The sequence below is a fragment of the Populus euphratica genome, unplaced genomic scaffold (genome assembly GCF_000495115.2).
Source record: "Populus euphratica unplaced genomic scaffold, PopEup_1.0 scaffold22.1, whole genome shotgun sequence".
Lineage (NCBI taxonomy): Eukaryota > Viridiplantae > Streptophyta > Magnoliopsida > Malpighiales > Salicaceae > Populus > Populus euphratica.
The window spans coordinates 702,243-716,061 of record NW_011499863.1 but is presented as its reverse complement, the minus strand read 5'-3'; the positions used below and the strand labels follow the sequence as shown (position 1 = coordinate 716,061).

The 13,819-nt window shown below is 31.1% G+C and overlaps 1 protein-coding gene across 2 annotated transcripts; it reads left to right on the top strand.

Moving 5' to 3' along the window:
• The first annotated feature begins 391 nt into the window (after positions 1 to 391).
• Positions 392 to 5,014, top strand: LOC105125348 (bifunctional 3-dehydroquinate dehydratase/shikimate dehydrogenase, chloroplastic-like). 2 transcript variants are annotated; one of them, XM_011025753.1, is made up of 11 exons: positions 392 to 535; positions 1,142 to 1,374; positions 1,747 to 1,852; positions 1,972 to 2,193; positions 2,401 to 2,747; positions 3,206 to 3,269; positions 3,410 to 3,518; positions 3,602 to 3,742; positions 4,425 to 4,573; positions 4,671 to 4,833; positions 4,932 to 5,014. In XM_011025753.1, exons 2-11 carry the CDS (start codon positions 1,151 to 1,153, stop codon positions 4,973 to 4,975), a joined length of 1,569 nt encoding a protein of 522 aa, XP_011024055.1. In that variant the 5' UTR covers positions 392 to 535; positions 1,142 to 1,150; the 3' UTR covers positions 4,976 to 5,014. The 2 variants fall into 2 exon arrangements, with proteins under 2 accessions (XP_011024055.1, XP_011024056.1); XM_011025754.1 differs by having other exon boundaries at positions 394 to 535; positions 1,975 to 2,193.
• The last annotated feature ends 8,805 nt before the right edge of the window (positions 5,015 to 13,819 follow it).

Here is a 13,819-nt window from a genome sequence, read left to right as displayed (position 1 = left end):
ACGTAGTATACAATAATATTGCATGCATGTTGTCCATGGGGGAACAATGCCCCCTGGCCACAACAAGAGAGCTGTCAGAATATTTAGAAGGGTTAGCCTGCACGTGTTTTCAGAGATCCCGTATTAAGTCAACTTTTTTGTTTTTATTCTAAATTTATAATTAAATATTAAATTTATTATATAAATATTAAAAAATTAAATTTTTATTAATATATATATATATATATAATCAACTAAACTAACAGCTTTTTCTGTGTCTTACTATTTTTACCATTTTTAAAAATCCGTTGCTCCTAACGGTCTACTTTTTTTAACAAGAGAGACAGGCGAGACAGTCATGCCACTAGTCACACACTACCTACCTCGCCCAGCAAACACACTGTCGTTTTCTCTGTCGAAAAATAATTAAAACAAAAAACAAGTTATTCGAGTTCAATGCTACTTGGCCACCTTCTTCTCTGCCTGCTTAAACCTTAGACGGCAGCAGCAGCTAAGCATCAAGCGGAGATAGAAATATTCACGTGGCAGCGTCTCGGTAACGTTTCCTTTCTATCTTCTCTTTGTTTTTCTGTTTAGTTCCCAGGGAACTGTTGGAAAGGAAAGGAAACGCTCATTTCTTGAATTTTTTTTTTCTGGGTAGACATAAATTTTAGTCTTTTCTTCGGCTGATTGGAATGGAAAGAAGAAAGAATAGAAAATTTTGGTTTAATTTCATGGTTCTTGTTGCATAGAAGAAATTGTCGAAATGTTGGGTTTAAGTGAATTTGATAGTTGTTGTACAGCGCATTGGTTATCATAGATTTTAGTTTTCTGGGCTATTTTGATTACCTAGTTTCTGATCATATCTACTCTGTTTTCCGTACTTTTATAGCACCAAATGGAGCATTATTTTTATTTATTTTTTGTTTGTTTGATGAGCTATTGTATCAATGTATACCTGATTATTTCTTGTTTGCTTTAATGTTTATTTGATTGGTTAATGAGAAACTTAATGGAAAGAGAGATCCGAAGAGTTGGATCAAAGGGAGAGATTTTTGTAGTTTTTTAATAAATTTTATTGGGTTAAATTAGTTTTGGATATTGATCGTTCATGTTTAACTATTTGAATGCTGAATTATTTTTAATGCTTGGTGGATTTTAGTTGACTTCTATGGATCTCCAAAGCGCTGACGGAGTGCGAAGAAATTCGACGCTGATATGTGCACCGATAATGGCAGAATCAGTTGATCAAATGTTGGTTCAAATGAAAAGGGCGAAGGAGCTTGGGGCCGACCTTGCTGAAGTTCGGGTGGATTTCTTGAAGAATTTCAGTCCTAGAAATGATCTCGAAGCCTTGATTAAACAATGCCCTTTACCCACTCTTATCACTTACAGGTAGTAGATCATAAACCAACAATTTGTGCTATAAAAATGAGATTGTCTTAGTGATTGCTTTAAATAATCCAAGTTTCACACTTGTGTTAATTGCAAATTATAAGAACTTGTGTAGCCACTTTTTTAACTTCTACAAAGAACAGAGTAGAAAGTGTGTACTGACTCAGTGATGCTTTAATTTATTCTTTCATTTGTTCAAATCTCAAGTTAAGTAGCCTGGTTATTCATAAGGTTTGGTGAACTTTTTGTCGAACATTTTGAAAATTCAGCTCTGGCCTATTCTGTGTTCCATCTCCCCCTTGATAGTGAACTGTAGTATTCCTTTGCTATTGGATTCATATGAATTTTCCCCATGGATCATATATGTTTTAGACCGAAATGGGAAGGCGGTCAGTATGATGGTGATGAAGACAAGCGACAAAAGGCACTGCAAATAGCCATGGAATTGGGAGCAGATTTTATAGACATCGAACTTAAGGTTAGCCTTTCTACCTTCTGTATTCTATTATTTTTGTAGAGAGAGTCATTTGATGAGTAAATATATTTACCACAGCAGTTAGACAGGTTTTTTACTGAAACTTTTATTTTTGATGCTTGAAGGTAGCTCAAGAGTTTTATAATTTCATTCAAGGGAAGAAACCTGAAAAGGTCAAGATCATTGTTTCTTCACACAACTACGAATGCACTCCCTCCATAGAGGAAATAGGTGACCTTGTGGCCAGGATACAAGCTGCTGGAGCTGATATAGTGAAGGTGGCAACAACTGCTATAGACATTACAGATAATGCACGGATGTTTCACATAATTGTGAATTTGCAAGTAAGTAGCTTGCAAGTCATGGAAGTGCATGCCTTTTGAATTGCAGGATTGTCTCATATGAAATATTCTCCTCTCTAAAATTTCATGTCAAACGCGAGTACGTGCTAATGTTGAATGACAATGATGAGCATCCGCGTGATATGTCCGACTAGTTATAATATCTTTATTTTGTAAACCTTTGTAATTGACGCTTCAGCTGAATCATAGGTTCCAATGATAGGACTTGTTATGGGCGAGAGAGGTTTAATGTCAAGGGTGCTTGCTGCAAAATATGGAGGATTTCTCACTTTTGGTTCAATTGAGGCAGGAGTAGTGTCTGCTCCAGGGCAACCAACTGTCAAAGATTTATTGGAACTTTACAACCTCAGAGAGATTGAAGCTGATATCAAAGTACATGGTGTTATTGGGAATCCTATTGGTCATAGCAAAAGCCCTCACTTGTATAATGCAGCATTTAAGTCAGTTGGCTTTAATGGAATCTATCTGCCTCTGTTGGTTGATAGTGTTGCAAATTACATATCAGCATATTCATCTCCAGACTTTGCTGGATACAGGTAAAACTTTTCTCTGAAATATTTACGCATGTAACACAAATCATGCATTGTATTTTATTTCCATATCCTCTTGCTCGGCCAAAACGACTAAAATAAGTTTTGCATCGTGTCCGTTTTCCTTTTGCAGTGCTAGACTTTCATATGAAGTTGTGGGGCTATATACTGCCTCGTATTGACGAGAAGATTACACTTGCTTTTTTGAAATTCGAAAACTTTGGATATGAATTCTAAGTTTAGAGCTTTTAGAAGTTAAAGAAGGAATCTTAACAAATGATCTTCAAATCGAAGTTATAGACATTTTTTTTAATTACGAGCTTCAGAAGAATGAATTATGCGCAAAGTAAATTCCTGGGAGTTTGTCAAATAATACAAGTGTCTGTTATGCTTGATATAGACGGTATCGTTTATTATTCAAATCCTTGGATGGTTCCTGCATATTTATTCCTTGTAAAATACAGTTATACAATTCCTCACAAAGAAGATGGACTCAAGTGCTGCGATGAGGTCGATCCAATAGCGAAGGTATCTTGTCACTCTGAGGCATTCATAATTTAAAACTTGTTCACACCACTACCTTAAAGAACTTCAATTTCAGAAAAAGATGCTTGTTCCATCCCTGCAAAATAGTGCATGTTTTATTATAATTTTTTTTTTTTTGGCAGGAAATTGGAGCTATTAGTTGCATGATTAGGAGACCGGGTGACGGGAAACTAGAGGGCTACAATGTTGACTATCTTGGAGCCATAGCAGCTATCGAGGAGGCACTAGGAGGTTTGTATATATGTTACAGAGTGTGTTCTGTTTACACTTTCTTGGTCGATGTATTTTCCTATAACCCTGAATTCTCCTTGCAGCATCCAATGGTGCCCCTGCATCTGTTTCACCGTTGGCAGGTAAACTCTTTGTTGTCATGGGAGCTGGTGGAGCTGGAAAGGCCCTTGCTTATGGTGCACATAAGAAAGGAGCAAGAGTTGTTGTTGCCAACCGCACATATGGTGAGAAGCTATCTCTTGTGTCATCTTCTTTGTTCTTGATTAGTATGTATTTTGTGATTTTACATGTAGAAAATACTGATCGAGATGATTGATAGTATATATCTTGCAATATTAAAGAGAAACTCTTCTATCATACTTGGATGCGCACTTGAATCTGCAAGCATGTTTTGCAGCATCTGTTTGTTTATCTGGGTGGCTAATCTTCTGTGATTAACGCATGCGCTCTAATTTTGAAAAGCCAATAGAAATCATCTGTTGTTTTTAAGAGTTAGATCTGCTGGAGGTTTCAGATTTAAGATATAAAAGAACAAAACATTATAGCAATGGTTATTGATGGAAAGGTTTAAGATTTTTATGCATGGTTATGAAAGCGAACAAGATCATCCATAGAAACCAGCAAAGAGAAGAGGATTTTGTTCTTATGAAATTGTTACTTGAGAATACTTGAAGGCAGAGCTAACAGCAAAAACAGTGATCTTCCATATGGAATATGAGTTGCTTGTGCCTTGAATTTACACATTACTGAAGCTAGCTTCATAGATATGTGTATGAATCATTTCTACTGATGATGGCATGATTTTTTCTCTCTTTAATCCATATTTGGGAATCATTGTTCAGAAGAACATTGAATTGCCTATTTGCTAATTCAAATATCACTTTTGTTTCTTGATTTCTTTGCCAGGCAAGGCCAAGGCGCTTGCCGGTAAAGTAGGCGGACAAGCGATTCCTCTAGCCAAACTAAAAGATTTTCATCCAGAAGAAGGAATGATCCTTGCAAATACCACATCTGTTGGAATGAAACCAAGAATAGAAGATACACCACTTGCTAAGGTTTACACCTAAGTTGTCATATTCTATTGTTATGCTTAAGAGTAGATTAGTTAGCACACCTGAACCTGGATTATCCTATTTGATTCTGTCGTTGCAGGAAGCTTTAAAACACTATGCACTGGTCTTCGACGCAATTTACACGCCGAAACTGACCACTCTCTTAAGAGAAGCACAGGAGGCTGGAAGCACCATTGTTTATGGGACAGAGATGTTCATCAACCAAGCATTTGTACAGTTTGAAAGGTTCACTGGTTTGCCTGGTAAGATCAAGCTGGCAAATAACTCAAATCTCATCCATTCCGTAGTGCTTCTCTTCTTCGGATTGTGTTTTTCTTATGCTTCATCTTTCCTATTGCAGCACCAAAGCAACTCATTAGAGATGTGCTAGCAAGGAATGCATGAGAGGGAGTTTATTTTTCTTGTTGATGTACATGGTGGTTTTTAATTTAATTATTCAATCTAAATTTGTTGTGTTTTGTTATTTCTAATTTGACCTTTATATATTTTTATTTTATTTCTTTATAATTTTTGTTTTTAATTTAACCCTCCAAATCAAAAACTTCTCCTCGTAACAATTCACCAATCATTTCTAACATCAAAAAGCATATAATTCCTTTTAATCATTGCTAGAATTATTTATGGGAGATGCTGGATGGACCTGGGAGGGCATTGTTTATGGATCAGATTTCTACTTGTTTGGACAGTTGAAATAGTGGCGGAGACGCATAGGAGATTAAGGGGGCAATTGCCCCCTTAATTTTTTTTATTGTTTTAAAAAAAATTTAAATAATAGGTATTAATTTGATTATTTTAAATTAATTAAAGATTATATTATTTTTATTTGAATTGGTTATAATATGAAATTAAATTTTTTCAAGCAAATATTTTAATTGTTGTAAGTGAATAAAGAATGATATTTGTAAAATTAAAGGTTAGTTTAAAAAAAAATTATTTTTTTGTTTTTAAAAATAATTTATAATGATAAATTTAAATTATCAATCTTGATCCATATCCATGTATTATATATAGTATATTGCATGATAATAGGGTGTGAAATGTATTTTGATGAATTAATATGTATTTTATTATAAATTTTATATGAATAATTTATAATTATTATGTAACTGAACTGGATTTTATTACTATGAAAAATTAAAAAAAAAATTATAATATAATTTTTTTATTTAAAAATATTTTTAAATTAATTTTATTTTATATAAATTAGTATATTTATTTTAAATTAATTTTTAATATATATCTATATAATATAATATTTGTTAATTTATTTATTCTTTTATTTAAAATATTCTCGATTTATCACTGATTTCTAGCACATGAAATCTTTTTATGACTCAGTATTTCTTCAAAAAAAATAATATGATATTGGCCATGTCTAATAGATTTAAGATTGAATAAATCCATGCCTAGGAGGTTTAAGATACCATGCAATACTAGAAAAATATAATAATTATTCAATAATAATGATTATGGTGAAATATAATAATAGCTATAGGAATCTAAGATAATATATTATAGTACAGCTATGATTTTTTTTTAAATATATTTTATTTTAAAATATATTAAAATAATATTTTTTTATTTTTAAAAAAGTATTTTTAATATTGATGTATTAAAATAATTTTAAAACATTAAAAAATTATTAATTTGAAATAAAACAATAAAAAAGCTTAAATTTTTAAAACATAAAAATAAAAAAATAAAAATAAAAAGAGTGCTTTTGTGATAGCATAAAATATTTGAATGTTATTATTAATTGATTATCTTATAAACAAAATATTTTATAAAAATTTCTTTTAGATACTGGGAACAATTTAAAAGTAAAATATGAAAATTCATAATCTATTTATATTTTTATTATTTATACTTAACAACGTCAATAATAATTTAGAGTTTAAAAAAAATCCAAAGAATAAAACTTGATAAGAATTTGGATCTTGTATGCTAATATTTATATTTTAATACTATAGGATTAGTTTTTTATGCTACAAACACTATTATATTACAATATTTGTTGTTTTTTTATGTCTAAAGGAGTTCTTTGTTGAAATAAAACATGCATACAACACGTATAATTACTCATGTGGTGTGATTTCAATGTAATTATTTGAATAACAGTATCATAGTAATTGTAGATGATTTTGATCTCAAGGAAAGTGTTGTTTGTCATTAGAGATTTGTATATACGATTCTATTTGTTTTTATGTTTTAAATAAATTTTTTATTTTAAATTAAAATTTCTTTTGCAATCTAAATTTCGGTCTTGCAATATGGAAATGACAAGTTATGTAGCGAGTCAATGCTGATTTTATGCTGTATTAGTTTATTGATTTGTTCTCTAGGCTTGTGTGTTTTTCTATCACATTGTTTGGTAGGGGTGAAAATAGGAGAGGAAAGTTATTTTCCACCGTTGAAAATTACGGGGAAGTAAAATGTGATCTTCCATATGCTTTCATCTTCTGCGATGCTGTCAATGATATTTGGTTGAATTAATGCAAACCCTCTCTCTCTTTATTTTGTGTTGTTTTAAGAAGTTATTTTAAAATGTTTTTAAAAAATTTAAGTTTTTTTTTATAAAAATAAAAGTTTTTATATGTTTTGAATATTTTTAATGTGCTAATCTAGAAAATAATTTTTTAAAAATAAAAAAATTATTTTAATAATTTTAGCATGAAAACTACTTTAAAAATCAATTATAATTATGTTTACTCTTAATATTTATTGAATCTTTTTACTTTTTTTCCATCACTAGTAAATTCTAAGGTAAGAATTACAGGTGAAAAAAAAAGTAAGGAAAAGATAAGGTTCGTGAAAAAAACCTCATGAAGATGAAGCTTTTTCCAAATTTATAAAATTGATCGAAATGCCAGGCTTGAACAACCGAAACGCTTGCAAAAAAAGTTATTATTTCTAGGTTTAAAAGGCTTTTTAATACCAAATCAATACTGATAATTTTTAAAATCAATTTTAGAAGTTGTGTCGGGCGCGTTGATAAAGCCTAGAAAGAATTACAAAGAAAATATCACCTAGAAAAAAATAAATATAACTTACATTAGGGGTTCAAGATTATTCCTGCATTTTTGAACCTATATGAATTTATTGACATAAATGGTGGAGTATTCAATGTACAGAGCAACTGCAATTTTAAACTAAAATTCTATTTATTTTTGTATTTTAAAAAATTTTTAAATTTTTCTATTAATTTTAAATTAATATATTTTTAATACTTTTAAATTATTTTGATATGTTGTTGTTAAAAATATTTTTAAAAAAATAAAAAAATTATTAATATATATTTTAATATACAAAATTATTTAAAAAATAATTGTTACTACTTATTGTGCAAACCACCTACAATTTTTAACTGAAAACACAAGCCTAAACTAGTATCAAGAGGCTCTTATATTTTATGAGTTGTGTATATTGATGATAAAATAATTAATTTATTAAAGACATATAATTAAGAGATATATTTTTTATTTAATTCATGTATATTTTATCTTAATAATTGGAGTAAAATAGATTTGATTCTAGGACAAAACATTTGATTTTGATCCGAGATGAAGTATACAAGGAATCACTTCACCATAATTATTTGATTTTATAGTGTTGTTTTATTAGGCTTCATGTGATCACCGACGGGAGCCCCGAGCCTCTCATTAGCATTGCTCCTCGTCTCCACATCAGTAGTTCACTAGATCTTCACCACGTGTCCAACCAGCCTCCCTGATTTTCTCAAAACATTACGATCCCTCACAAAACGCATTCATGTAATTCTGGTTATTTTTTTAAATAAGTTTATTTAGAAATATATTAAAATAATATTTTATTATTTTTAAAATAGTATATTAAAATTATATAAAAATATTAAAAAATTAATTTAAAAAAATATAAAAAATATAAAGTTTTTTAAAATAATTTTAAAACACAAAAATTAATATACCTTTAACTTTACTCCATGCAATCTCGATGAACCTGAGTGGTGGGTGATTTTATCTCTCTGTTTGAGAGAGAATTTTTTTCTTAGTTTTTTTTTTTTTTATTTTGCAATCTAATTTCTGGTTTTGCAAGCTAAAAATAATTCGCCCCCATTGATAATCTGCAAACTAAAAATATTTTTGCAGAAATAATTTGCACCCATTAACAAACACGTTAGATCACCATCCTGGTCCAGTTCAATAAATTAAAAAATAAACTATAAAAAAGAAAAAAAATATATTGTTCACCTAATCATAGTTTATTGTGTTTATTGTGGATGCAAACAATGTTTTATCCTTCCTGACTAAGAAGAAAAAACCCTCTTAGCCAATTGTTTAGAGATAAAATAATCTTTGCATCAAGACAATTTTGATGTTATAAAATTGATGGGGAGCAATACAGGTGTTTCGCATCCTAATTGTATAGTAAATTTATATCATTACCCTTACAGAAATAGGTCTTTAGCTTCTACCATGGATTTATTTTGTATTTTCATAGAAAAAGTGTGTAATTAAAAATAAACTATCTATCACTAGGGAAAAAAAAAAATTGATTACGGGGTCTTTTAGTAATTTTAATTTTTTGTACAGTAAAAAGACTTTGATGTCCTTGATATCAAATAATTTAACCCTTAGATTAAAGGATATTTATGTTATTTTGTTGTCGGTTTTTTATAATTTAATGAGTTGGGGTGGAGTCAATTGAATATCTTGATAAATAAAAAGAATTGAAAAAATATGTTGTCATGTATTGCGCACATTTTAGTCTTTTTATTGTTTTAGAACAGCGCAAATAACTAATTCAAGAGATCAAATCTATCATTTCAAGATTGCTTCTGATGCGTCTTGACATGTTCTATATGAAAAACCAATGCTTATATATATAAGTTCGCTGTTTTGTTAGCGGCCTCCATTACTTCTTTTTCTTTCTCTTTCTCAATCTTAGCACTTGTCCTATGTTTTTTACATCAATCATTGAACTTCTCTTTATTTTTTATTCGGTCTATATTCTTTTTTTATTTATTGCTTCATTTAAAAAAATTTATAAAAATTAAAATTTTATTTAAATTTAATCTTCATCTTTATTTAAGTTCCTTTTTTATCAAATTTAATTTTTATTATTTTAATTGTTATTTATAAAATTTAAAATATTTTTTTATTTGATTTTTTTTATTCCACTCTCTGTTATTTTTTTCTACTAGATTTCATCCTCATTTTTTTTTTATAGTTTTTTTTCTTGCAAATTTTTTTAATTGTTTTTTCACTCAATTTCATCATTCAATCTTTAATTTGTTTGAATTTTAGTTTTTTAGTTAAGTTCATATTTAGAATTTCACAAATTGCAATTTCTTAAAATTATTCTAATTTTAAGGGGTTTACTTAAGATTTATTTGTTTTATTTAATATTTTTTGAACCTAATTTTTTTCTTTTATCCTTCGGTATTTACTTAATTGGAGATTTGACTATATTTTTTTAATTTTATCATTTATTTTATCTTTTTTTTTTAAATTTGATTGGGTTCTCTCATATATTTTATTTATTATTTTATTTTTGAATTAAATAAAATTAATTAGTTGAACATAAATAAATGATCACTCTTTTTTTTCTTTTTTCAAGGCGTTGCTTTAACAACCCATGTGGCTTTTTTAATTGTCGTCACGCACTCTTTGGAAATGCAGTTTAGACCATTTCAATAGGGTCTTTTGGTGATGGGCAATGTTTATAGTAGAATGATAATAAGTCTCTAATTATTTTTTTCTTCTGAGTATGATATTTATAGTTTATTTATTTTAATTAATTGTTACTAAATATTTTTTATACGGTAATCTTCTATCATGGCCTATGATTTAAACCTAATTGATACATTACCTAGATTTCATTGGATTCATTTAAGTTAATGATTCAAATATTAAATTTTTTGTTTTTGCTTTTTTACAAGTAGTGTCATTGCCTAAACATCTATGTTGTAAGTTAATTTTTTTTTTTGGCAAAGAAGTTTAACATCTCATACTTCATTTTTTATTGAATTTCGAATTTATTTTGCAAAAAAAAAATACCCAGTCCAGGAGTCATGTTAAACAACATATTAGATGGGCGCACCCGATCAAACGAAAGAAAACGCAACAAAAATAAAAGGAAAACCTTCATTGATATTTTATTTATCAACACATCGACTAGTTGAAAGAGGTCGAGAATACCTCTCAAGGTTATATGGTGAACATAGGATCGATGCCAGGGTAGAGCATTATTTTTCATGATGGCCAAGCTGGTTTCTTAAGTAAAAATGTCATTGACCTAGATGCCTTTAAAGCCAAACAAAGGGATATGGCAGATATTGCTAAGTTCTTGTAGATGGAGACTTGAAGTTAGGAAGAGAAGTAGGTGATTTCCTTGCGAGATTAGATAGTGTAATCCCGTGAACTATGTGATGTGTCCAATGTCTGCTATTAGAATGATGTGAGATAATAAGGGATTTAGCGAGGAAAAAGAGGTTAATGAAAGAGGCAGGACATAGTCTGGTAGAGATTGACAGGGCACTATTTACGAGGAGGTAGATTTGTGCCCATTAAACATTGATTTAGCTTTGGTTGACGACGTTAGTGCAGACCAAACCACTTTTTATCCATGTTTATTGTCAAATACTTGTTCTGAAGGCTCCCCCTGCAAGTTAAATTTAGCTGTCCAAATATTAGTTTATTCTGGGATTGATGCTTGCTGGAAGTTACACAATGTGTGTTTGGGAAAGAAAGGAAAGCTAATTGCAGGGAAACAAACTTGTTTGTTTTAACTTAGGACTCTTATGAAAAATAAAATTATCTTTTCTTTAGGTAGATGTGGCTGCTACCAGTGGCAGCCCCTTTATGGAATGGTTGGAAATTTTGTAGTAGAAGCTTAACAATGCAGAAGACAAGGCTCACCTTCTTTGTATTGCTGCTGTTTTGATTTGGCGACTGTAGAAGCATTTTAATAGCGTTGTCTTTAATGGTATTTTTCCAAATCCTCAATTTACTGCCAATCTGGAATGAATTCATATCTTGGAATATGAGCTTGCTATGATGGAAAATTCACTTAGCACTAGCTGTTTGTCCCAACACAGCATATTTTAGTTATCAGGATTTCAATTGGATGCCTTCAGCTCATGGGATCAAGGAAGCTTTGAGTTGGGCCAAGGAGCAAGGGTTAGCTTAATTTGTGCTAGAACAGATTGCTCGGTGCTGATGCAGACATTTTCAATGGAGGACCTCTACTTTTGGATACGAAGGTCATTCTGCATGATGATTTACAGCTTCAAGGGAAGTTCAAGTAGTTTTGTTTTGATATATTCGTAGAACTTGTAATAAGGTTGCACATTTCTAGCCAGGGAAGCTAGCATGTGTAGTTGATGACATTTCGGATTCTAGTCGTATTAATGAATTTCTGTCGGAGGATATAACTATGCTCTTGTATCTGACAACAGGTTTCTTTCTCTCTCTCTCTCTTTTTTTTCAATGAATCCATTAGCTGTACTGGCAGAAAAGAGAAAAAGGATAATAAGGAAAGCTTCTCTCAAGAACTTATTTTTAGTTGAAACAAAATGGAAAACTTGAGGGCTCTGTTGGTCTTCTAGATTTATGTTTGGGCTACTTTATATGCCCGTTTCCTTATTTTTGTAAATAACAAATATTTTTTTTCTTGTGGCAGTGGTTGGCTATCACGGTGCAAGATCTTCTACTATACATTATTTAGTCGGGTGTATGGGTTTGCAGGTTCTTGTGCGCACCTTGCAATGTTGAACTCTTCGTGGACTCAATCTCACATTGAAAAGCTTTGGAAGATTCCAAACCGTATTAAGCGAGTATATCCTCCTTGTGGTACATCGGGGCTTCAGGTTTGTTATATTGTGTCATTGCTCTTCTCATGCCAATATCTTCATCGCTTGGGGTTCTAGAAAGTTGAAGTCCAAACAGGTGCTTCCTTTGGAAAGACCTGCAGAAACTCCGACATTTATATACGTGGCTCAGTTTCGTCCTGAGAAGGTGGGCATACTTAAATAAACCTAGTGAGCACAAGGTACTGCAGTTTTAGTGGCTTGTTTTGGGGGCCTTTGTGGGCTTACATTCGTCTTTACAGCTTGTGTTTCAAGCCTCAAGCACACCCACTTTAACTCGAGACCCTTTCAATTGCCATTAAGAGGTTAGATACAGACATGCCGAGACCTGTGCTCCAGTTTGTTGGTAGTTGCCGAAACCAATTTGATGAGGACAGGCTGCAGAAATTGGAGGACAAAGCAGTTAAATTGAAGATAGATGGGGACTTACAATCCTACAAGAATGTGATGTGAGGTTGGTGCATGCACTTTATAAAATTGCTCTTTTCTTATTGAAAGTTGAAGAGCCTAATATGAGCGTGTGTATGTATATATTGGCAAGCAAGCAAGCGCTTCATTCTACTGTTCTGTGTGTGTAAATTGTATTCGTATACATTTATTCTTAAAAATACACCGGAAGGATATGATGTGGAGCGTATGCTCCATACCCGGAAGAAGATGATTAATCATACTCTGTTCTGGTTCAGCTTGTTGATCAATTTGATATTTATTCTAGTGTCTCACTAGTAAAAAAAAAAGCATTTCATTAGGTTGTCTTTGCTTTTGCATGATTCATGAGTTGATTCTGACTGTACCAGAGTATTCTTGCATCACTATAACTAACTTGTTACGAGATTTCATTTGGCTGAGGAATTACGAGTTGTGCCTCACTATTGAATTATTATTTAACCCATTATTTTGATATAGAATATGATGCTTGGTCTAAAAATTTTGATGAGAGGTCTGTGGAGGCGATGGGATTATCTAAAAAAGAGGATAGTGTGCTAATTGATACAATGAATCATTAAGTTCAAGAGTTTCTTTTGTGGCTAATGATTTGTAGTTGATTACCCTACCTTAAATTTCAAGTTGGTTTCAGTTTTATTGCCATCTTCTTTATCAGGAGTTCTTTAGGCTCAGTTAGCTTTAACCTAATAAAGGTATTTTCCTCTTCTTTTCTCTTCAGTGTTTCTTGTGCACATCCTCTATCTTTGGGTTTGGAGCATATTTTCTCATGAATTCATATATACCAGGAAAGTCTTTCATTGCGTTTTGCTTTTACCTGGAGAAATAGAAAGGGAAGAAAACCCTAGTGTTCTGATCCATGTCTGGACTTTTAACCTTGGCCAATTGACAGGGACTTGGTGAAACTTTTGGGAGGTTCTGTGGCAGGAATCCATTCT

What these genes read in the sequence shown, in the direction of transcription:
- LOC105125348 (XM_011025753.1), top strand. Translation starts at nt 1,151, where the DNA reads ATGGATCTCCAAAGCGCTGACGGAGTGCGAAGAAATTCGACGCTGATA. An exon ending in AGGTCGATCCAATAGCGAAG is followed by an intron (nt 3,270 to 3,409) that starts GTATCTTGTCAC and finishes TTTTTTTGGCAG; the next exon opens with GAAATTGGAGCTATTAGTTG. An exon ending in AAGATACACCACTTGCTAAG is followed by an intron (nt 4,574 to 4,670) that starts GTTTACACCTAA and finishes CTGTCGTTGCAG; the next exon opens with GAAGCTTTAAAACACTATGC.